The 24,264-nt window shown below is 38.1% G+C and overlaps 1 protein-coding gene across 1 annotated transcript; it reads right to left on the reverse strand.

Moving 5' to 3' along the window:
* Nucleotides 1-49: 49 nt before the first annotated feature.
* Nucleotides 50-23,065, reverse strand: LOC129733128 (GILT-like protein 3). The gene is made up of 5 exons (XM_055694718.1): nucleotides 22,808-23,065; nucleotides 22,333-22,678; nucleotides 486-644; nucleotides 277-423; nucleotides 50-202 (listed from the first exon to the last, which is right to left on the reverse strand). Exons 2-5 carry the CDS (start codon nucleotides 22,603-22,605, stop codon nucleotides 110-112), a joined length of 672 nt encoding a protein of 223 aa, XP_055550693.1. The 5' UTR covers nucleotides 22,606-22,678; nucleotides 22,808-23,065; the 3' UTR covers nucleotides 50-109.
* Nucleotides 23,066-24,264: the final 1,199 nt, after the last annotated feature.

Raw genomic sequence — 24,264 nt, forward strand, 5'->3', positions numbered from 1 at the left:
TAAAGCGACGCATTTTCCCGCTTTGTTCACCAAGGATTCGCAGACGTGATTATAGAGTCAGTGAATGTATTTTCGGAGGAAATAATAACTGTTCTGAATAATTGCCGCGCTACAATGTCTTCTGGAATTTTCTCGCGTACTCCTGCCGGAAGGTTCGATCGAACCGGTGCAGCCATTCGTTCTGTTCGAAGATATCGTACTTCTGGAATGAAATCAGAGAGAAAGAGGAAATTAAGGCTTAAGTGGAAAACCACACTTGGAGCACACTTTTCCTACCCCATCCACCTCGATGGTTGGAACGAATGACAGTGGAGTGGCAACGCGATTTGTTTCATCGGAAAAGCGTTTGAAAAGGGCCGCACCTTCTGCTCCACGGGAACAGGCTGTAATTGTGGACTTTTTCTCTTGATTTTGTTCCATACACTGCGAGAAAAAATATAAACGGATATTATCGGAAAACAGACACTTTCGAGGCAAATCTTTACTGTATTGAATGAGGATCGCATACTTTCCATCAGACAGCCGATCACCGGAAAGGCCTTCTCGAAAGGTAAATTATTCAGCACGCAACCGTGCATGATGTTAAGGGCGCATTCTGTTCGACCATGCTGACAGTGGTATCGAGGAGGGTTGGTGTCTTCGATCTACAATCGATTAAAATAGTTTACGTGAAAAGGTTGGTTTTAAGTAAGGCTACCGATCATTGATATAGAATAAATTTCTTAGAAGTTTCCCAGTATTACAGCATTACTCATATAAAATTATTACATATACAGTTTGGTTTGTGAACAATGATTTGTTCAAATCAATCACTGTTCAAAGAAAACATTTAATGAAAGAAACAAAACAACGAAATGGTTTGGACAAACATGAAACGAGACTTAGAAATAATCCGGACTTTCAACAAAATTTCGAGTTTATATTTATGCAGGATGAGAAGCTTATAAAAAAATAAGAATGAGAAAAAATGTAGCGTAGACAATTTTTTTATTATCTTTTAGCCTTGGGCTTCGTATAAACTGTCTCTCAATGTTAATTGTTCAAAACTTAAATCCGTCTTTGTTGTTTCAGAAAAAAAACTATTGCTGTATGACTATGAAAACCGACTTTTTTGTCTCGACAGAAAACTTTTCTTCCGCCATTACTGATTTTTCTTCCGCGTACCCCCTGGAGGCTTTCGCTGCCTTCGTTAAATTGAACCACCGCACAGCCATCGCTAAACTATAAAAACTCGGGATCAACGGGAACCTTTTGCAATGGTTCTAGACGTATATCACCGATCGCCATCTAACCGTTGCTGTCTATTGATACGTTTAGAGCCTCTGTCAGTCCGTAAAGACACCGCCAGAGCATAGTACACCACAGACCACACCACAGACGCATCGACTCTCTCAGAGAAGGTGATTATAAATGTTCAGTGACCGAGGTTTTTCTACGAAGTTCTAACACTCGGCTACGGTACTTTCACGAAACAAAAGCCCTCGGCTCCGGTGTTTGCCGAAGTTTGAGGCACCGGGGCCGAAAATATTACACTGACACTGGCTCCGGTGTTTCAAGTTTTGCTCTCCGTGCCGTCTGTATAACACTAACACTAATGTCGAATTCGTTTTTACGACAGGACTATACCGTCCCTGACTACAATTTGCAGCTGAAAAAAAAACACCTTCCGAGCAGTTGCAATGGTGTGCGTAATAACAGAGGTAGCTGTCACTTTTGTTTTGGTTATTATCGTTATTGTCTTTTTGTCTCGTTTGTGCTACTGTACGAAAAATTTGCCAATTTACTGAAAATGACAAAATAACAAAATAAAATAAATTAAATCCAACCTGATGATTGACACGCGAAAAACGATTATCAAAGCAAACCGATTTTGACACTTTTTGAAGTAGAATACTTCTCTCAGGAAGTTCGGCTACATAGGGATGTGAAATGAAAATCTAAAACCGAAAAAAGTGAAGAATATGTCCAATTTAAAATGCTAATAAATCGGTTAGTATTCGATGGATTTCCTTCGTTTGTACAGCAATAGATAGAATAGAAGATTCTTTCCAAAAGAAGTAAATGTAATTTTATTATTCACACTATTGTACTATTGAAAATAGTCAAGCCTTGTCAAAACGAAAAATTCGACCACTGATTGGTCGTTATATGATTGCTTCCCAAGCACGGTCGACAGAATCATATACCTTGCAATTTGAAACGTGCTATTTGGCCTATAAAAGAGCCTGTATCAGCCGAAGCCTCTCATAATAGTTCTAGACAGCGACAACAGCAGTCATCCTCCCTTAGCAGCAGCACTAACAGTGCAGTGGATCAAGGTTGTTAATACGATAGATTATCGTCGATAATCGTCTTCGCCGTTACCGATAACGTATGGTATCCACATCCCTGTCACGAACGTCATCCCCATCAGCGTTGCCAGGTATCCAGATTTAGCTGGATTATCCAGATTTTTGAACATGTATCCAGGTAGACAGCTTTGATGTCCAATTATCCAGATTTTTCATGGATGATCCAGATTTTATCCAGATTTTATTTTCTCTGTTCCGCAAAAAGGTCATCACTTCAATTTTGGCGCGAAATTTTGCAATTTTGTCACCTCAAATTTTGCGTACCCCAAGACTTTTATTCGAAAAATTAACCTTTCACCCCACGAAATGACTGCCAGATTTTTTCCAGATTTTTTTTTTGCCTTTTCCAGATTTATGAAAAAATGACCTGGCAACGCTGATCCCCATACATTTCGCTTGAAGCCGTTTTTCTCTGGCTCTCTGGCTTGATTATACGTCAAAAGGCTGTCAGTGCTTGCGAAACAGCGGATTAAGCACCGTCCATGCGAGATCAACTGTTGCTGCAAGTGGTGTGAAGAAATGCAGAAAGCGAAACACGATTGTTTTGTTTTGAACGTTTTATGGATTTTGTGCAGGTGTCACGTTCACGTCATGATCACGTTCAAACATGTTTCAACACGTTCCGGCTAGCCCTACATTCAATATAGTTAGAAGCACGCAACAAATCCGTACAGTAACACATGCGGCACAATGAAAGGAGCTTATGACCATATTGCCAACCGTAGCGCCAACATCATCGGCGGCAGCTTCAGGAAACTGTTGCCATGACATCGGTCTGATGGTATCGCTATTGACGATGACGATACCGTCTTCAAACTTTAACGATATCGGCGATAATGGTAGTCACTAGACGTTATCAGCTCACTAACGCCTTATGCCAGTTTTGTCTGCTGTGGTAGCGAGTGGTGTACGACTTGATCAAAAAGCAGGCACGGGATGAGGAAACGTTTTTTCACTTCGGAGGATTGGAGACGAAACATCACTAGGCAACTGGAAGAAACTTTTCCTTATTTATTTATGTTTCGCTTCTCATCAGGAAAACATTTTTTTCAGTTTTGATTGTTATAGCTTATGAGGCCCTTTTTAAAACACAAATTCGAATAGTAAGGTATGTAGCATTGTCATATTTGCATTTAAAATGCATCTAAATGATATATCTAATAAAGCAAAAGATGGTATTGCAGTGGATGGTAATAAAAAAACGTTTTTTTTTAAGGGGGGATTTGTTAGTAGCTTAGGTATTTATGATAAATATTAGTAAATAATGAGTATGTGTGTCCAATCACAAATGGTGACTTCTCAACACTGTTAGAAATTTGTAATTTTAATTGTTAGGATTTGTTTGCTTTCGCAATTAAGACTTATCATTCGTAGGGATTTAAACCTACTTGTCAGGAAAGGGGAAGTAAACTTACAACTAACTTAATTGCTAACTTATTGGCTATAAAGAGAGCTTATCGTAGCAATTGAGGATTGCAACGATTTTTGTCGAAAATTGTTAATAATTTTATTTGACATAGCTTCTAATGGTTCAACACCAGTAAGTCTATGTAATTCGAGTGTACCAAACCAAGGAGGACGCTTCAAAATCATTTTCAGAATTTTATTCTGAATCCTTTGGAGCGTTTTCTTCCTTGTTGAACAGCAACTTCACTAGATCGGTACAGCATAAAGCATTGCTGGTCTAAAAATTTGTTTGTAAATCAAAAGTTTGTTCTTTAAACAAAGTTTAGAATTCCTGTTAATGAGAGGATATAAACATCTCGTATATTTGATGCACTTGGCTTGTATACTCTCAATGTGCTCTTTGAAAATAAGTTTTTTATCATGAATTAGTCCCAAGTACTTAACCTTGTCGGACCAACTTAAAATAACCCCATTCATCTTGACAACGTGATTATTGTTTGGCTTGAGGAAAGAAGCTCTGGGCTTATGCGGAAAAATTATCATTTGAGTTTGAGAAGCATTGGGAGAGATTTTCCACTTTTGCAAGTAGAAAGAAAAAATATCTAAACTTTTCTGCAATCGACTGCTTATGACACGAAGACTTTTTCCTTTTACGGAAATGCTTGTGTCATCGCAGAACAATGACTTTGTGCATCCTGGAGGCAAATCAGGAAGATCTGAAGTGAATATGTTGTACAGGACTGGACCCAAGACTGAACCTTGAGGTACACCTGCTCTGACAGGAAATCTATCAGATTTTGAATTCTGATAGACAACCTGCAGAGTTCGATCAGTAAGATAATTTTTTAAAATTTTGATTAGGAAAATTGGAAAATTAAAAGTTTGCAATTTCGCAATCAAACCTTTATGCCAAACACTGTCGAATGCTTTTCCTATGTCTAAAAGAGCAGCTCCAGTGGAATAACCTTCAGATTTGTTAGCTCGTATCATATTAGTAACTCTGAGCAATTGATGAGTTGTGGAATGCCCATGGCGAAATCCAAACTGTTCATTTGCAAAAATTGAATTTTCGTTGATGTGTGACATCATTCTGTTAAGAATAACTCTCTCAAACAGTTTACTTATTGAAGAAAGCAAACTGATTGGTCGATAACTTGAAACTTCAGCTGGGTTCTTATCCGGTTTTAAAATGGGAGTAATTTTTGCATTTTTCCATAATTTGGGAAAATATGCAATTTTGAAGCAGCAATTGAAAATTTTCACTAAAAATTCCGTTGTGCTCTCAGGGAGATGTTTGATTAGTATATTAAAGATTCCATCGTCACCAGGTGCTTTCATATTTTTGAAATTTTTAATAATTGATTTAATCTCATTCAAGTTGGTTTCAATTATTTCTGCAGGTAAAAAATTCTGGGAAGAAATTAAATCAAATTGACGTGTGACTTCATTTTCAATTGGACTCACAAAATTCAAATTTGAGTTATGAACACTCTCAAACTGCTGAGCAAGTCTTTGAGCCTTTTGTTCATTGGATACAAGATAACGTTCACCATCTTTTAAAACTGGAATAGGCTTTGAAGGTTTCTTAAGAATCTTCGACAGCTTCCAAAATGGTTTTGAATATGGTTTCAAGTTTTCAACTTTAGTCTCAAAATTTTGATTACTCAGAAGAGTAAATCTATGCTTAATCTCTTTCTGTAAATCTTTATAAATAGTTTTAAAAACAGGGTCACGAGAACGTTGATGTTGACGTCTGCGGACATTTTTCAAACGAATTAGAAGTTGAAGATTTTTGTCAATTATTGATGAATCAAATTTCACTTGAGCCTTTGGAACAGAATAATTCCTGGCATCAACAATTGCACATTTTAATGCTTCCAAAGCGGAATCAATATTCACTTCGTTTTGCAAATCAAGCTCATTATTGAAATTTCTCTCAATATGAGTTTTGTATCCTTCCCAATTAGCCTTGTTATAATTAAAAACAGAGCTAATAGGGTTTAAAACTGATTCATGTGATAAAGAAAAAGTTATTGGAAGATGGTCAGAATCAAAGTCAGCATGTGTGATTAAATCACTACATACATGACTTTGATCTGTTAGCACCAAATCAATTGTTGAAGGGTTTCTTACAGAAGAAAAGCATGTAGGACTATTCGGAGACAAAATAGAATAGTATCCTGAAGAACAGTCATTGAATAAAATTTTGCCATTGGAATTACTTTGAGAATTACTCCATGAACGATGTTTAGCGTTAAAATCGCCGATTATGAAAAATTTCGAACGATTTCTGGTGAGTTTTTGTAAATCACCTTTAAAATAATTTTTGAGCTCGCGTGTGCATTGAAATGGTAAATATCCTGCGGCAATAAATAAAATCCCAAGTTCAGTTTGAACTTCAATTCCCAAAGTTTCAATAACTTTCGTCTCAAGATGGGGAAGAGCACGATGTTTGATTCGGCGATGAATAACAATTGCAACTCCACCGCCGGAACCCTGAATCCTATCATATCTATGAACCACGTAATTGGGATCATATTTTAATTTTATGTTAGGTTTCAAAAATGTTTCAGTAATAATTGCAAATGTTTCAGTAATAATTGCACATTATTTACTGTTAAAAAATTAAAAAGTTCATTCTCATTGGCCCTCAATGAGCGAGCATTCCAATTTAATATTTTAATTGTTTTATTTAAAATCATTGCTAAATTTTAAATTAGAAACAATTTTAATAGTAAAATTTGTGCCTATTTGAATGGCTTCAAACATTGATTTTGCCTGCAACATGACGTTCATAAGATCGAACATTGCCTGTTGCAAAAAAGAAAGTTTACCTGCCGTAATAGGCCCCAGGCAGTTGACATTAGAAAAATTATTTTCGGCAGCAATATTAGCTGGAGTAATAGGTGTACAATTATTTTCTAGCGTGTTTTGCTTACCCATATTAACGGTCATTTTCGAACTACCAACAACCTGTAACCTGTGCATAAGTTAAACGGGTATGCAAAGGAGTAGGTAAACTATGCGTCACTGGTACGCTTGGAGAATTTTGTTTTGAAGTTGGTTTTAATTGAGAAATTGAATTTTGTTCACCTTGCCTTGCCTTAACAATTGCTAAACGGACTGGGCATTGATAAAAATTTGACATATGGTTGCCGTTACAATTCGCACAGCGAAAATTTATACTCTCTTTCACAGGACATGTGTCCTTTTGTGAGAAGAGTCTCCACAATTAAGACATTTTTGGTCCATGTTACAGAATTTGGAACCATGGCCATAAGGTTGGCAAGTACGGCATTGGGTGATATGCTTTTCACCTCCGCCATACTTCCTATAAATTTCCCACTTTACACGCACATTATACAAAGCATGTGCTTTTTCAAAAAATTTTAAGTTGTTAACCTCATTGCGGTTAAAATGAATTAAATAATTAACAAGGGAAATTCCAGTTCTCTGACTGTTTTCGCCTCGTGATTTTTGTTTCATTAGAATTACTTGGGTAGGGGCTATGCCAAGTAATTCTGTTAAAGTAAGTTTGATCTCATCAACGGTTTGATCGTTGGTGAGACCTTTCAAGACAACCTTGAACGGCTTGGCGTTCTTGGTGTCATATGTAAAAAATTTGTACATCTTGTCAGTTAAATACTGAACAAGACGATCACGACCCTTTACTGAGTCGGCTAATAAGCGGCATTCACCTCTACGGCCAATTTGATAGGTAACTTTAACGTCAGAAACAAACGTTGAAAGTTCCTTTTTGAATATATTAAATTCAGAAGAAATAGTTACCACAATAGGTGGAACTTTCTCCTTTTTTAAAGATTTTATATTTTGTATAGTTTTATTATTAATAACTTCCATTTCACCAGCTTCTTGCTCAGGCAAAATATCAAAAGGATTGTCACTACATACACTCGAAGTGTCAGAAAGAGATGCCTCTCTTTTCCTCCCCGCAGCGATGCGAGGTTTCTTTTTCCGTCCAGCCATTTCAGGTGATACGAAAAAAGTTAAAACAAATGTTAAATTCAAAAGTAGATAGTCTTGAGAAAGACTGATGGGAAATAACTTTCAGGTAGTCTTTAAAAGACACACTGGCAAAACACTAACTTTGAAGCTATAGGCAGTCAAAGACCAGTCCACAAGCAACCGAAAAAACGTCTGATCTGTAGGACAGTTCAAGTCGCACTGATAAAAAAACGTTATTGATTCGATACCGTCCAGTAGCTATCGTCATTGACAATGACGATAATGTCTGAAGACGTAAGCGTCATCGTCGATAACGATAACAGTCGGTATCGTTATCGGCGTTTACGATAAATTATAGATTAACAACCTTGCAGTGGATACCAGCGATGGCGGAAAGCGGCCACAGCTGTGGCGTAGCAATGGATAGCGCACTAGTTGCAGCGGATTCCAGCAATGATAGCAGCTTGGCCAGCTGATGCAGGGACAGTGGATACCAATGGCAGCGTATAGCGGCCACAACTGTAGCATGGCTATGGATAGCGCACTAGTTGCAGCGGATCTCAGCATCGATAGCGGCTGATGCAGTGAGGCACTTTAGTGAAATGCAGTCTCTGTGCGATAGTGGGCACTCGTAAATGCATTCAATGAAAAGTTGACTCAATTGGAAACACGTGAGCCGTCTAGTTTTGAATGTTGAATCAGCTTTTCACTGTTTATTTTATCACAAGGAATACTTTATTCGCACTGTCAGTGATAACGCAAAGATGTGATCGGCATCTTATCCGATACTGAAATGAACAACAGATTGTCCTTTTCAGGATGAAATAAAAACTTGATTGAAGAGGTAATATTTTCTGATGAGGTAATTCACATTTTTAAATTTGTGAAAGTTATGAATTTTACTTTATCTCCGTGTCTCAGAACGTACTGAATTATCTTTTCGTTCAGTCATGAACACGACAGCCGAAACTTTCATTATCTGCATAAAAATCAATTTTTCGCAAAATCAAAATTTAAAAACAAGCCCCAATCATGACAAGCAACTCACTATATTATTGAAAATGGTCAATCCTTGTTGAAGCGCAAAATTCGATTGATCTGATTGGTCGTTAACATGATTGCTTCCCAAGCACAGTCGACAGAAACATAGACCTTGCAATTTGAAATGTGCTCTTTGTCAGTATAAGAGTAAGGATGGGAAATATCGACCGATATGGCTATCGATAGTTATCGATGATTTCTATCGATGATTTCTATCGATGATAACTATCGATAAGTTTTTCATCCCTATATAAGAGCCTGTTTCAGTCGAAGTTCTAGACAGCGACAACAGCAGTGTTCCTCCTTTAGCAACAGCACTAGCAGTGCAGTGGATACCAGCGATGGCGAAAAGCGGCGATTGATCTGATTAGTCAACGTTTATTTACTAGAAAAAACAGGGCGCTCTTGTGGCTGTCAAACTCCATACATTTTCCATCTACCACTCATTGATTCTGGTACCAGCGTTTCTGGTACCCAGTTTTTGGTTGGTTTGCCCTAAAACAAGTGAAATAGAGTAAACGTCCCATTTTTTCGGTAGACTTATTCTCGAGTAAATGTCGTTTTAGATGGAAAAAAACAAGAGCTCAACATTTGTTTTCAGTACAATGTGCACTTTCAATGAATAAGATAAGTTTTGTAAGTATTTGAAATGAAATATTACCGCCGTGATGAATTTATGATTGGTAGGCAAAATGTTGACGTTTATAGGCCCCTAAAAAAAAATGACTGACACGCAAGCAGCCGGGTTATCTTTCTTGTAAAAGTATTCTACTTCAACCTTGCGGTCGTGGCTTTGCACACAACCTTCCTGTTATTTTTTCATTTTGACACATATGTGTGAATGTGTTGGTGTCTTCAAAACTGCACTCTGTTTCTTCCGCGGACTGTCCGGGACAGAAAAAGGGTAGTCCGGGATAGACCGGAAAATGAAAAAAAAAAAACAGCAAAAGGACAAAGTGTAATCTGCGGGGTAGCTACACCGCAAAAACGAAAACGACATAAGTGGTGGTTGCAAGACATGTGGTGTCGTGTTGCTATGCAAAAACTGCACCCAGGCAACACAGTTCAGTGTTTATACCATGGCTGTCAAAAAGGCGATGCTCTTAAGTTGGTAGATTCGACAACTTGTGGGAGAAAAACGATACACCGGACAATGAACCATCGTTTACGTCGTTGATCGAATTTCTCAAAAAGCAAACTCGAGTCTTGGGTACGGTTTCGGTCGATCAGCATATATGTTTTAAACGACAACATCGTTTAGTGGTAGCAAATTTCGTTCCACTAAAGTTTCGTTCAGTTCGGCGACCAAAAATACTCCCTCAAGTTGTTTCGCTTGCAGTAAAAAGCACTGGGTTACCAGGTATGTTACTTTCGCCAGTCTTCCGGTGGGCAAAATTTCTTGGCGTGAGATTATCCTTACAAATTTCGTTGCAAAACGTGCTTGAAAAAGCATCATTCGTTGCTGTATCCCGGTTTTCCTGGTTCTGGTTCTACTTCTAGTCCTAATTTAACTTCATCGGCGAGTAACGTGCATTCTACTGTTCCATCTACTTCCGGTCCCAAGTAACATACGTTGTTATAGAATAATTGACGTTGTCTATTTCATGACATCTCTATCACCAGAAAACACGCAAAAATTGAAGGCCACTAGAACAAGAACCGATACTATATGAAGTATGCTGCATGCTACATAACTGCATAAGAGCAGGCCAACTTGGTAGAATGAAGTGGCAAAATACTGTTACAGTTCAAATACTTTGCCCTATTAACATTGCTAAGAGCGTGCAGAGCCGAAGCAGAGAGATTACGGCATACTAGAGATCGTGATGAATCACCATGAGATACGTGCTATAATTCAGGGGAAGGTGAATTATTAAAAGAATTCCCCTCCTCACACCGGAGTAAACGATTCACCACAATGAATATAGAATTAAAGATATAAATAATAATTTAGAAATAAATAAGTTAGTAGAGTTAGGAGAACAGATTGCAATAGGATTAAGAGGATGATTGGCGGCTAACGGTCAAATTGAAAATTGTACCAACATAACACTTAAAATCAGGGTTCACACAAAACACTTACACCGTATAGATCTGACGGAAAAAGAGGATAAAGAATACGGGAGGACCAAGTAGACAGCCGGCTGTTCCTGTTCGTGATGTCTTGGCGAGCCGTGACCTATCCTACATGTCCCTTATATACGTTTTCCTGAAATCCATCCACGCCCCAGTCTAGTCCCGTTCCCCCCCGTCTACACCCAACAAAACGACAAGAACACGTTTGAACCTTAAGCACAAAACCAGCAACCAGACCCCGCACAATAGAACCAGGACCCAAGGACTACGAGCCTCTGTCCCAACTCACGACATCGTGGCTCAGCAGAACGAATCCATACATGCCATTCGACGATTATCAGACGACCATTGAACAACAAAACACTGATTGGAAATCCCATGCTAGTTTTAAGTTAGACTTAATTTCAGCTCGTAGTCGGCAGCGAGGATAAAAAATTTGCTTTAGTTTTTAAGTCATCAGATATAATTGGCGCCGTTAAACATTAAATTGTATTTGTGCCGTGTCAAATAAATGTTATGTGAAGAAAAAAAAAAAAAAAAATACGGGAGGACAAAATGTAAAGAGAAATAAGGGAAGTTGGCTTGAGAGGAGGGCTGGAGCGAAAGGAGAGAAGGCTCGATCACTCCATTCTAATCCAGCAAGCGGACGAGTATAGTAAAGTTAAAACCTGTGAATAAAACCTGTGCATTAATAAAAAATTAAAAATAAAGTACAGCGCATCTTGCGCTTACCAGCGGCAGTCAGGTAAATCTTGCTTCCTATTAGAAAACTGCCAGATCGAGCCTTGCGAAAGAATTCTGAGCCCAGCCATTTCCCTCCCCTCACCTAGCCTCATTGGCTCGAAAGAAGCGGATAGCACGCGGTGCCAGATATAGAACGGCAGACTCACGTTAACTGTCCGGAATTCCCACGGGGACCAGCAACCACCCACACGTGGGCAGCATCATCGAAGGACGAAGGAACCACATGGTAGTGCACGAGTAACATCTACCGTTACCTTCCCGAAAACAGCATATCCCGTGAACGACAGCCACCGTAGCCTACCCCGAAAGCAGCAGCCGTTCCACCCCCGAGAGTACCGCCAAGCAACACAGTAGCTGTGCGGCGAGAGCAAACGAGTGAACTTCACCCACCGTTCACCCGATAGATTCAGCCCATCCAGTCACCCGAGTCACCCGAAGTAGATCACCCGTCAGAACAAGCATCCCGAGTCATCATCCGAGGCAGATTCAGCAGCCGGCCGGCCCCCTACACACACCCACACATTGTAAGATAGTAAGTAATAAAAACTTAACCTTACTTAGAGTGGTTTTAATAGAGCCGTCTGCATCCCTGATCGGTGTCACAAAGCCGCCCAATGGCAGGTTTAGTTGATTATAAATTGATGACAAAAAATAATATTAAACCTTTCAAAATGAGTTGTTTCTTCCGCCTGAATATTAAAATTGTTTTCGCATAGTTTCAACGTTATCCGGACATAAGATCTAACAACACTAGAAAACGTTGTTAGATATACGATGACAAAAAGCGGAGTCATATTGGTTACACTGCAAGCGTTTTGTTTATTTTCTGATGTGCACCATCAACCGCTGAACCGCTTCGAATAAATATAGAAATCGTTCAAATGATGAAAATATTAATTTGACCAAGTAATTTTACGTTGGCTATTGAATGCTACGACCTTTGCCCTAAGGAAAATTTGTTAGATGATTTAATGTCTCACGAAAAGACATAGCTATTATCATTGTTAAACTCGTGCTATTAAAAACATTTCCAAAACCAGAAAAAGAGCGCTCGTTTTTGAAATACAGTTGTATTACTGATGAAAAACAACCTCAAACACAATATAATAACACAAGTTTTCAATTACACTTGTAGTACACTTGAATAACTACTTTCGTTGTAACTTATTTTCTAACATGTTTTATGTGTTACCTGGAGTGGTGCTCTAAACTTTGGTAAATCGGTTCCTAGTTCGGTGGAATCATTCACTTCTTATGTGGTGATGGGGCAACCTAGGTCGCACACGATTTTGTTAACGGTACTGTTCACGGTGAAGGTCGTATGAGGAAGGACACACTAAGCAAGGCCGCTTTTGGATTCTGGATCACAGGTCATCTTGATGTCTGAAAATCTGTGTAAACTACACTAAAGTCACTTTTCACGCGGGGGATACGTGCCGCGTAAAAATTAACCGCGTAAAGGAAAAACCGCGTAAATTCCGGAGTCCGCGTAAAAAAAAAACGCGAAAACTTCTACTAACTTCTCCCTTAATGAACCTTCTATTCCAGACGACCTGCTAAATTTGATCCCCAACTTCCGCCATAGTTTTGGTCGCAGATGTTGCGAAAATGTATCGGCAAATTTGGGTTCACTCAGACGATAGGGGCCGTTCTTAACCACGTGGTCATGAAGAGGGGGGCGTAAGGGTTTGTCAAATGACCATGAAAGACCACGCATGGGGGTAGGGGGGTTTGCGAAATAACCACGTGGTCATTTTTCCAGACTTATAATTTATTGTTGCCACCAAGTCAAGAATGAAGCTTTTGCATTTTAGAAATATAGAATGTACTGAAAGTTTAATAATAAAAATGTAAAAATTAAAGCGAAATTCTGGCACTTGATAACTGAAAAAACCACGTGGTTAAAGTCGCAAGTAGGGGGAGGGGTTGTCAGGAGACCACGGGGGGGGGGGGGGTACAGGGGGTATAAAAAGTGACCAAAAAATGACCACGTGGTTTAGGAACGGCCCCATACTCGCTTTAACGCATCCTTTGGCGCTTCAAATCTTGGGATCCAATCCAGGTATATGAGCTACAAACTGTCACATACGGCCCCATCGCCATTTCACGCTGCTCGTGTGAAATTGGTTTAGATCTGGTCTCTCTCTCCCCCTCTTCACCACATTGCTTGTTGCAACCATCCCTATAAAAACCCTTACTCCGCCAGTACTATTATAAATCCCGACCCAGCGGACTTTTTCTACTAACAAAGACTCTTTTCTGCGACCTTTGTGTAGATGCAGAGGTTAACACGGTCTCCAAAAAGCAAAAGTCATGTATTGTGCAACTAGCTGAAGGTTCCCGGCGATGCTCGGGATCAAAGGTTTTAAATTTAAGAATCATTTTTTATAATTCAGTAGCTGACACGGCAAACTTCGTCCCGCCTATTTTAGTGTTTAATTTAATAACTTTAAATATTTTAAATTCATTGATTCCTTGCGATTTGTTTATGTCGTTTGAAGTGATTGGTTTTATCGGAATGACAACATCCTCGACTTTTGGCTTTTGTACATCACCTCTATTCCGGAAATATATTGAATGCATTTCAGTTATTTTCGTTGTTTTCCAGAAACTGAAAGTGGTCATCTTCGAATTTAAAATGGTGTCCAGGGTCAATGCTTGGCTTCTATACATCATTGCGATTACGGAAATATCCATATGTAGTAGTATTCGGTTATTTTGGGCTGTTTCCCAGAAGTTGCCATTTTACAATTCAAACTGGTGTCTGAGGTCAATTTTTAGCTCCTCGCATCATCCTGGATCCGGTGATACACATATTGGGTGGTGTTTGGTCATTTGCCGCTGTTTTTCAGAAACCGGAAGACGCCATCTTGAATTTAAAAATGAAATGGCATTAGGAGACAATTTTTGGCCTACTAGCGTCAATCTGGTTGAAGAAACACTCATATTGGGTGGTATTTGGTCATTTTCGGCTGTTTTCCAGACACCGGAAGTCGCCATCTTACAATTCAAAATGTTGTCTGAGGTCGATTTGTGGCTTCAGTGTATCATAACAATTCTGGAAATACCCATATTGGGTGGTATTTGGTCATTTACAGCTGTTTTCCGGAAACCGGAAGACGCCATCTTGAATTTTGAAATCGCATTTGGGAACAATTTCTGGCCTCCGTGCGTCGATCTGGTCGAAGAAACGCTCATATTGGGTGGTATTTGGTCATTTTCAGCCGTTTTTCAGTAACCGGAAGTCGCCATCTTGGATTTCAAAATGGCATTTGTAAACAATTTCTGGCATCTGATCGTCAATCTGGTTAAAGAAACACTCATATTGGGTGGTATTTGGTCATTTTCAGCTGTTTTCCAGACACCGGAAGTCGCCATCTTACAATTCAAAATGTTGTCTAAGGTTGATAGGTCGATTTGTGGCTTCAGTGCATCATAACAATTCCGAAAATACGCATATTGGGTGGTATTTGGTCATTTGCTGCTGTTTTCTGGACACCGGAAGACGCCATCTTGGATTTTGAAATGGCATTTGGGAACAATTTATGGCCTCCGTGCGTCAATCTGGTCGAAGAAACGCTCATATTGGGTGGTATTTGGTCATTTTCAGCTGTTTTCCAGACACCGGAAGTCGCCATTTTTCAATTCAAAATGTTGTGCCCCACGGAAGGTAAAATAACTGGACGAGATGTTAAACTCAATGAGCTTGATGAAAACATTTTGCTCTTTGATCGTTGTATTTTTCTTGATCAAGTTCCAGTTATTTCTCACCGCTTGTACCACCAAGTCTCTCGGTATGCAAGTGAACAGGCTTACTACATCAAACGATACCAATACATAGTTGAGGGGAAGCGTGACATCTTCTTCTTCTTCTACTATATAAAAATGGAATTCCATAACGTTTGATCTTATTGATGTTATTGCTTCCGTCTCAGTGGTGTACAGTCACCACCATCATTTGAAATAGTTCTAAATCAAAAAAATAAGCGGTGATATGTGGGTTTTTTACATGAAAATGTTTGTTAACGTTCAGGAAAGACATTTGGGGAAAAATAAAAAGTATCTGATTACTAAAACTTGAGATTTTATTCACAAAACTACGTAAAACAAGCAAAAATATGACTTTTTATGCTGAATTTGCCTCTAAATCAAAATTTAGAGCGATGACATGTTATTTTTTTACATTAAAATGTTTGTTAACGTTCAGGAAAGACATGTGAGGAAAAATATTAAGTATCTGTTTACTAAAACTTGATATTTTATTCACAAAACTACGTAAAACTTGCAAAATCATGACTTTTTATGCTGAACTTGCCTCTAAATCAAAATTTAAAGTGATGAAATGTGATTCTCTTTTAATTAAAATGTTTGTGAACGTTCATGAGAGACATGTGAGGAAAAATTAAAAGTATATGATTACTAAAACTTGAGATATTATTCACAAAACTACGTGAAACATGCAAATTCATGACTTTTTATGCTGAACTTGCCTCTAAATCAAAATTTAAAGCGATGACATGTTATTCGTTATCGATATTGTTTTTAGCACATTTTGCATGTTGTAGGATGAGTACAACGGTACACCGTGCCCCAGAGCTGAGTCAAAAAAAAATCCAGTTCGAAAAGACTCTCGACCTGATCGGGGACCGAACCGATATCACAACCGTGTGGGAGACAATCGACATCGCTAACCACAGAGCCACGAGGACCATATACAGCATACAGAATACAGAAAAACACCTGAAAATACTTTTTTTTTAATTTATACGTATTATACGTATACATGCGAAATCTTGACTTTTTATGCGCAATCAAAATTCAATTATTTGTGTTTTTTTTTTTTTTTCAATACAATGTTCGTTGTTCTTTCACCATTTACATTTTTTTTGCAGAATAATCCATGTCTCAAGCATAAACATTTTACATTTCTGATGTTTTCGTAGTTTTGTGAATAGTTACATATTACGGCATTCGATTTACTTTTGTACTTTTGAATTTGAATTTGATTTTTATTAGAGAGCTTTTAACCAGAAGGTCATTCAGCTCTTAACCTTAGGCGTCGTAACGCTAATGATCTAGATTTCAGACTTCCTTCCCCCCTATGTAACGATAGGTAACGTTCGACATGACTCCCCCCCTAAAATTACGTAACGCTGATCAAATTTTCAATTTCGAGCAAACATCACAGTTACGTAACTGTCTCTACTACCCCCCGTCCCCCCTACGTAACAATGAGTAATGCAGACTCAACCCCCCTCCCCCCGCTTCATGCGTTACGTAATTTGTGTAAGACGCCTTACTGTTTTACTTTTTCTACTTTAATCCAAACTAGAACTCTTGGGACATTTAGCTGGAGGAAAGGTTAAGATTCATTGGTTTGAATATCGATAAAGAGGCAGCTTAAGCATTAAAAATCTTTTATTTTCTTATTTTCTACGAAGTTTTGTGGAATAAAAAAAGGCGACTTCCGGTTTCAGGAAAATAACCTGAAGTGATATTTGGCCAACAATTCCAATACTTCTGAAAGTGGTACTCCATACGTCGTTTTATAGCGATGACGAGTGTTTTTTTTTTTTTTATTAAAATGTTTGTTAACGTTCAGAAAAGAGATTTGAAGAAAAATAACAAGTATCTGATTACTTAATTTGAGATATTATTCACAAAACTACGTGAAACATGCAAATTTCTGACTTTTAAAATGATATTTGGCCAACAATTTCAATACTTTCGAAAGTTGAACTCCATACGTCATTTTTAAATTCAAAATGGTGACTTCCAGTTTCTGTAAATCAGCCCAAAATCACAAAAAACAATCCAATACGGGTATTTCCGTTCTGTGCGTTCTCAGAATATTGAAGTACCTAAAGTGATGATGGAAATATAAGATGTAAATTATATTTTTGAAGTGAGTTGAGCTAATGCAGCAATGAAATATAAAAAAAAACTATCTTTGACACCTTTGATCCCGAGCATCGCCGGGAAAGTTCAACTAGTTGTTAATAAACGTACAGAACTCATATGAGTTCACAATATAGCCAACACTAGAATTTTAACTTCGGATGACAGGATTCAAGCATTACAGGTATTAGAAATGTGCTACATCGCATGTGACAGATCCGCAATAAATTATAGAACGGACACGAACAACTTAAGCATCGCTTACTCCGGCACGCTGCGACCTCTCACATGTTGATGCAAACTGGTACAGTCTCTATCACTCTCTATCTCTGTCTTGCAACATTATTTCTCTCCGTTTTGACGCAACATTTCCCGACGGCTTTAATCGTGTGTGATGTGTGTTGGAAGATACTGTGTAAGTGTAGCTCATCCGTTTGCATTTTTAAATTTTGGAAAGTCACAAACCAATATTTATTTTACATATTTGACATCCACAGTGTAGTGTAGTTAACCAACAGCAATTTAACACCAATGCACCATATTTTGACGAGAGCTTGTTTGTTTTGTTTGTAAGTTGTGTACGTAATAACTTAATTCGTGTGGCTAATCTATGTAAATTGTAAACTGTTAATCGTAGTTGCCCTGAGGACGAGGAAATATATCCTTGAAACGTCGGCTTTGACATAATAAAACGTGTTTTAAAGTAACCCGTGACCGAAATTGCCATCATCGAACCCATTAACTATTTATTGGTCAAACAACGCTCAACGTTACTCCTAAAAACATTCACTTACCAAATTTGGTTATATTTGCTTGATTGGTTCTCGAGCTATGCTAAATTTGAGTTTCATTTTTATGAGACCCCTTTCTTATAGAAGAGGGAGGGGTGTCAAACCATTATGGATATATTTGTTACCCCTAAAAACATTCACCTGCCAAATTTGGTTCCATTTAGTTGGTTAGTTCTCGAGATAAGCAGAAATTTGTGTTTCATTTGTATGGAACCCCTCCCTCACAGAAGAGGGAGGGGAGTCGAACCATTATGGACATATTTTTTACCTCTAAAAACATTCACATACCAAATTTGGTTGTATTTGGTTGATTGGTTTTCGAGCTGTGCGAAATTCGTGTTTCATTTGTATGGGACCACTCCCTTGTAGAAGAGGGAGGGGTGTCAAACTATTATGGATATATTTGTTACCCCTGAAAACATCCACCTACCAAATTTGGTTTTATTTACTTTATTAGTTCTCGAGATGTGCAGAAATTTGTGTTTCATTTGTATGGAACCCCTCTCTTCCTGAAGAGGGAGGGGTGTCGAACCAATATGAATATATTCATTACTCCTAAAATAATCCACATGCCAAATTTGGTTCCTTTTGCTTGGTTAGTTTTTGAGATGTGCAGAAATTTGTGTTTCGTTTGTATGGGACCCCTCCCTTTCAGAAGAGGGAAGGGTCTCAAACCATCATAGGAACCTTTATCGGCCCCTAAAACCCCTACATACAAATTTTCACGTTGATCGGTTCGGTAGTTTCCGAGCCTATATGGATCAGACAGACCGACAGACAGACAGATTGGACTGCATTTTTATAGGTATAGATTACTGCTTTAGCACAACTCACTTAAAAAAAATTTCACATCTTATACGTTCTTCATCACTTTAAATACTTCAATATTTTGAGAACAGAACACACATAAACTGGAAGTCGCCATATCGGATTTCCAAACGACGTATGGAGTTCCACTTTCGGAATTATTGAAATGGTTGGCCAAATACCATTTTAGATTATTTTCCTGAAGCCGGAAGCCGCTGTTTTGGAAAATGTTGTGTGGAGTCATCACAGTTTCGGGCTATTTGACAATCGTTTACAGTAAAACCTCTTTTTAGGAAATTAAAGTAAGTAAGAAGAATTGAGCATGACCATTCATGCTTATTTTTCCTCCATAATGGAATCTAAAGAGATGTTTGCGATTTTTTCAACACGAAAATGTTTGTTGGTGTCTAAGGAACACGTCTGAGAAGAAGTGAAGGTTTTCTGATAACTAACAATTATGCTTTAATCCACTAAACTATGTGGAAAATAAAAAATGACTTTCAATGCTTAAGTCGCCTCTTAATCTATGTTCAAACCAATGAAATGGGACCTTTCCTCCAGCTAAATGTTCCAAGATCTAGTTTGGGTGAAGGTAAAAAAGTAAATCGAATCCCGTGATTTGTTACTATTCACAAATTTACGAATACATCAGAAAGGTAAATTTTTTATGCTCGACTCGCACTGATTCAAAACATGGATTTTTCTGCAAAAAAATATTTGGAAGTGTTAAAGAAACAACGAACATTTTATTGAAGGAAAAATCACATGTCATCGTTTTGAATTTTGATTTAGATGCAATTTGAGTTTATGCTTAAAAAGTCAAAGTTTTGCATGTATTATATGTTTTAAAAAAAAATCAAAGAGAGTATTTTAAGGTGTTTCTTTGTATGCAGAAAATCATCTTCAAAAATGGTTCGAACATACGTAGTTTTTTGAGTAATATGTCAACTTTTAGAAATAAGATACGTGTTATTTTTTCTTAAATGTCTTTCCTGAACATTAACTAACATTTTATTGGAGAACAATCACATATCATAGCTCTGAATTTTGATTTGCAGACATATTGAGCCTAAATATTCATGATTTTGCACGTTTTACTTAGTTTTGTGAATAATATCTACATTTTCAGTAATCAGATACCTATCACTTTATCTATATCTCGAGTTTTAGTAATCAAATACATGTTATTTTTACTCGAATATCTTTCTTGAACATCAACGAACTTTTTAATGAAAAAAAAACACATGTCATCTCTTTGAATTTGATTTGGAGACGAATTGAGTATAAAAAGTCCTAATTTTGCATGTCTTACGTAGTTTTGAGAATTATATTTCAAGTTTTAGTAATTAGCTATTAATTATTTTTCCTCAAATGTCTTTTCTGAACATAAACAAATATTTTAATGAAAAAAGAATCTCATGTCATCGCTTTGAATTTTGGTTTAGAGGTAAATTTAGCACAAAAAGTCAGAATTTTGCATGTTTTACGTAGTTTTGTAAATAATATCTCAAGTTTTAGTAATCAGATACTAATTTTTTTTTTCTCGAATGTCTTTCCTTAACATTACAAACATTTTAATGAATAAAAAACCACATGTCATTGCTTTGAATTTTGATTTAGACGCAAATTCAGCTTGAAAAGTCATAATTTTGCTTCGTAGTTTTGTGAATAATATCTCAAATTGTAGTAATCAAATACTAATTATTTTTCCTCAAATGTCTTTCCTGAACATTAACAAACATTTTAATGAAAACAGAAACACATGTCATCGTTTTGAATTTTGAATTAGAGGCAAATTCAGCTTGAAAAGTCATAATTTTGCATGTTTTACGTAGTTTTGTGAATAATATCCCATCCCAAGTTTTAGTAATCAGATACTAATTATTTTTCTCATATGTCTTTCCTTAACATCAGCGAACATTTCCCGGTTAAAAAAACCTTTATGTCACCGCTTATTTTGCTGATTTAAACGATTTTAAATGATGATTACTGTACACCACAGAGACGGAGGGAATAATATCAAAAAGATCAAGCGTTACGGAATTCCATTTTTATGTAGTAGATTGTACTGATTCCGATCAGTAACGCGATAACAACTAGCAATCATTGTTATTTACAGTCAAATGGGCAGGCTCCAGGTTTAAAATAACTTTACTCCATTCAATTTGAGTGCAAAAGGTAAAGAAGAAACTCGAAATTTTCGCGCAACAAAAAACTCTTCCAGTGATAAAATGAACTTGCTGATACAGGTCGGACTCGATTAACCGGAACATCAACAAATTTTCCATTCCGGATAATCGAGTTTTCCGGATAATCGAAACACACAAAAAATACTGAAATTTTTCGATTAACGAACATAAAATAAATATTTCTTTTCTTTATTTCACTTGTATGATGCAGTGGCGTAACCAGAAATTATTTCTGAGGCGAAAAGAGGAAAAATCTTGAGAAGCAAAAAAAATAAATTGGACATTGATTATTTTCACTTAATTCGAACATGTCCCAAACATACCGGAATTGACTTAAATAGTAACAAATATGCCAGAAGGGATGGTAAAGGCAAAATTTCGGAATAATAGGTAATTGAAAACGGACACCAAAAAAATTAAATTCCGGATAATCGAGTCTAAAATTCCGGATAATCGAATTCCGGATAATCAAGTTTCCTGATAATCGAGTCTCCGGGTAATCAAGTCCAACCTGTATTTTGGCTCCTGTTTTCACAAACTAACGTTTACAGAGTGTATCCCGAAGTGGACAAAACCGAAACCTAAATATATAATCTCACCAAAAATAATTCAATGTGTGTTATAGGAAAAATGCAAAGGAATTTTCACATTTTCCCGTTTTTTCTATAAAAGATTTACCTCAATTTCTGTCAAACGCAAATAATAGAAGTTCAAACGAAGCTTAACGAAGAACATTGCCAAAAGGCACTGTAGCCCTAAGCTGTTTTCTGCAATATTTTTAGAATTGAATAACTGGAATGCTACTGAATCAATTCTTGGAATTATTATTTTTTAAATGTACATAGCTCATATTGAATCAAAACTTGTTTTTTTTGCATATGTCAAGAAATATATCACTTTAACTTTTCAAATTTAATTCAGGTATTTCAGTTCTTCAAGTCACAATTGTGAAAAAACCAAATTTAAAAAAAATATTACTGGGTAATAATGCTTATATTCAAAAGCTTCGCAACAAAATAGACAAACTGCTAGGAATGGTCAGTAAAAGAAATATATACTCACATAGGCTTTCCCGAACGGAACCAACTTAAGATCCATCTGATCCCGATAGCGACCCCAGGCCGGCACCAGTTGATATGAGATGAATGACACGCTGTCCGGGCAGAGGGCTTCGTAGTACACGGTCACCGATAATTTATCATCATCGTTGCTGATGGTGCTGTTGGGGGTTGTACCGTCACCTTCCAGGCGGCTTTGTACCGGATCCTCCGCCTGGGCCGTTAATGAGAAAATAATGGCCAACCAGCAAATCCTTGCCATCGATTCCGGGATCATTATTGCCGATCCGGAGTGGAAATTGAATTAAGTAGCGCGTGAAAAATGGCCTCCCGTTACGAGGCTGGCAGATCTGTTGGTGGCAAAAAAGCATTACCAGAACCAATCAATTTCAATAGGCAACGGATGCGGTCGCGTAATGTGGTCGTGAATCATAATAGCGCCGCTCGCAGGAAGGATGGTGGGAATATTCAACTCTTACCCGAAAGTAGCCTCTTCGCCGAAGCACGGACGAATGCAAATTGATTTATGCACCACGATAATCAAAATACGATCAGCGAGGGACTACGGAGCGACAGAACGACGACGCGATGACGGCACCGGCTGAGGGTGTACTGTCTGCTACGCCTCCACCCTAGACTCCAACGGGCAACAGACGGCTTAGTGGTGGCGAGGCAAAAAATAATATAAGCTAGTGAACTCCAACCAGTTCTTCGATGCTCGCCCGGAACTGAATGTGCCTCATTCGAACCAGACCAGAAGACGCGATGCGACGCGATGAACATGACAAAGAAGCGCAGTTTCGAGCTTGAACCACACAGCTGAGCTCGATATCACGCGTACCACACCGAAGAATGTGTGTGCGATATAAAGAGAATAATAATAAGCTTAACAAGACTGAGATAACAACGTCAGGAAACTGGATTTTGTAGTTGATTTGTTTTTTTTTCCTTCTCATTCAGAACGTGATAGTGACCGAAATCCACCACGCATGCATACATTATAAAGATGTAGAGCGAGGGCAAAAAAACCTTCTTCGAACACGCAGAGCATCCGGCAGCTCGCGCGAGTAGACATCGTAGAATGCGCGGGCGCGCGCGTTGTATGTAAACAAGCAATTTGTGACCGTTATAGACGATGAAATCGCCTCAACGAGCAGTGTGAAGTAGAACTGCGTGGTAAGATTGAGTACGCCTTGAACATTTTGATATGAAAGGTGCGTTTCAGATAAAATTGTCAAAATAATAAAATTTGGTGTGACATTTTAATCAATCGTCGATTTAAATGCCACACCACTTCCCTTCCTGAAGAAAACTTAACACTCCTAACCCAGTTTACCAATGTTTAAACTAAAGCTTAGCTCTATTATTATCATCATCAAAACCAGAAACAAAGCGCTGAAGCGCATAATTGAATCCAGCCGCCAATCCAAACTTCAATCCTACTTAAAGCAAAACAATGTCGGCTGAAGGGCTGTGGCTGTCTGCCGTTTGGTTCCGCGCAAAAATAATTAACTACCCCATCTTCCCAACAACAGCAAAAAAAAGATTGCATTCTCTAGTTACCAACTCGCGCTGTGCAATAAATAATGGGAAAGCTCGGTGCAGCGTCGCGCGAAAAGTTCAGCGCGCAAGCAAACGAAACAACGAAGGAAAAAAGAACGCGACTAGCGCAGCTTTCCAGGCAGATCACTTTTACTACCAGATTTCGCAATCCGCTCCGCGTAAAAGATGTACAGCAAGACAACCCGGGAAACAACGGAAATTATAATTGAAAAAGTTTCACATAACCACCGACCGACCGTCCACAACCGGTCCGGGACGGTCCACGTGTTTGGCGTCGTCGGCGTCGTCGTCCTCGTCATCATCGTCGGCGTACTGTCAGCTGTGTGGGTGTTTCATCCCCGAGAAAAGAAAGAGGTAAACGCAGCGAAATAAA

This window comes from Wyeomyia smithii, chromosome 3 (genome assembly GCF_029784165.1).
Source record: "Wyeomyia smithii strain HCP4-BCI-WySm-NY-G18 chromosome 3, ASM2978416v1, whole genome shotgun sequence".
NCBI classification, from domain to species: Eukaryota; Metazoa; Arthropoda; class Insecta; order Diptera; family Culicidae; genus Wyeomyia; species Wyeomyia smithii.

Bases quoted from the DNA above. Each gene is read 5' to 3' on its own strand.
- LOC129733128 (XM_055694718.1), bottom strand. From the start codon at position 22,605: ATGATCCCGGAATCGATGGCAAGGATTTGCTGGTTGGCCATTATTTTC. The intron at 645-22,332 runs GTGAGTATATAT...AATCGATTGTAG, and splicing joins TTCCGTTCGGGAAAGCCTAT to ATCGAAGACACCAACCCTCC. The intron at 203-276 runs GTAGGAAAAGTG...ATTTCATTCCAG, and splicing joins CAACCATCGAGGTGGATGGG to AAGTACGATATCTTCGAACA.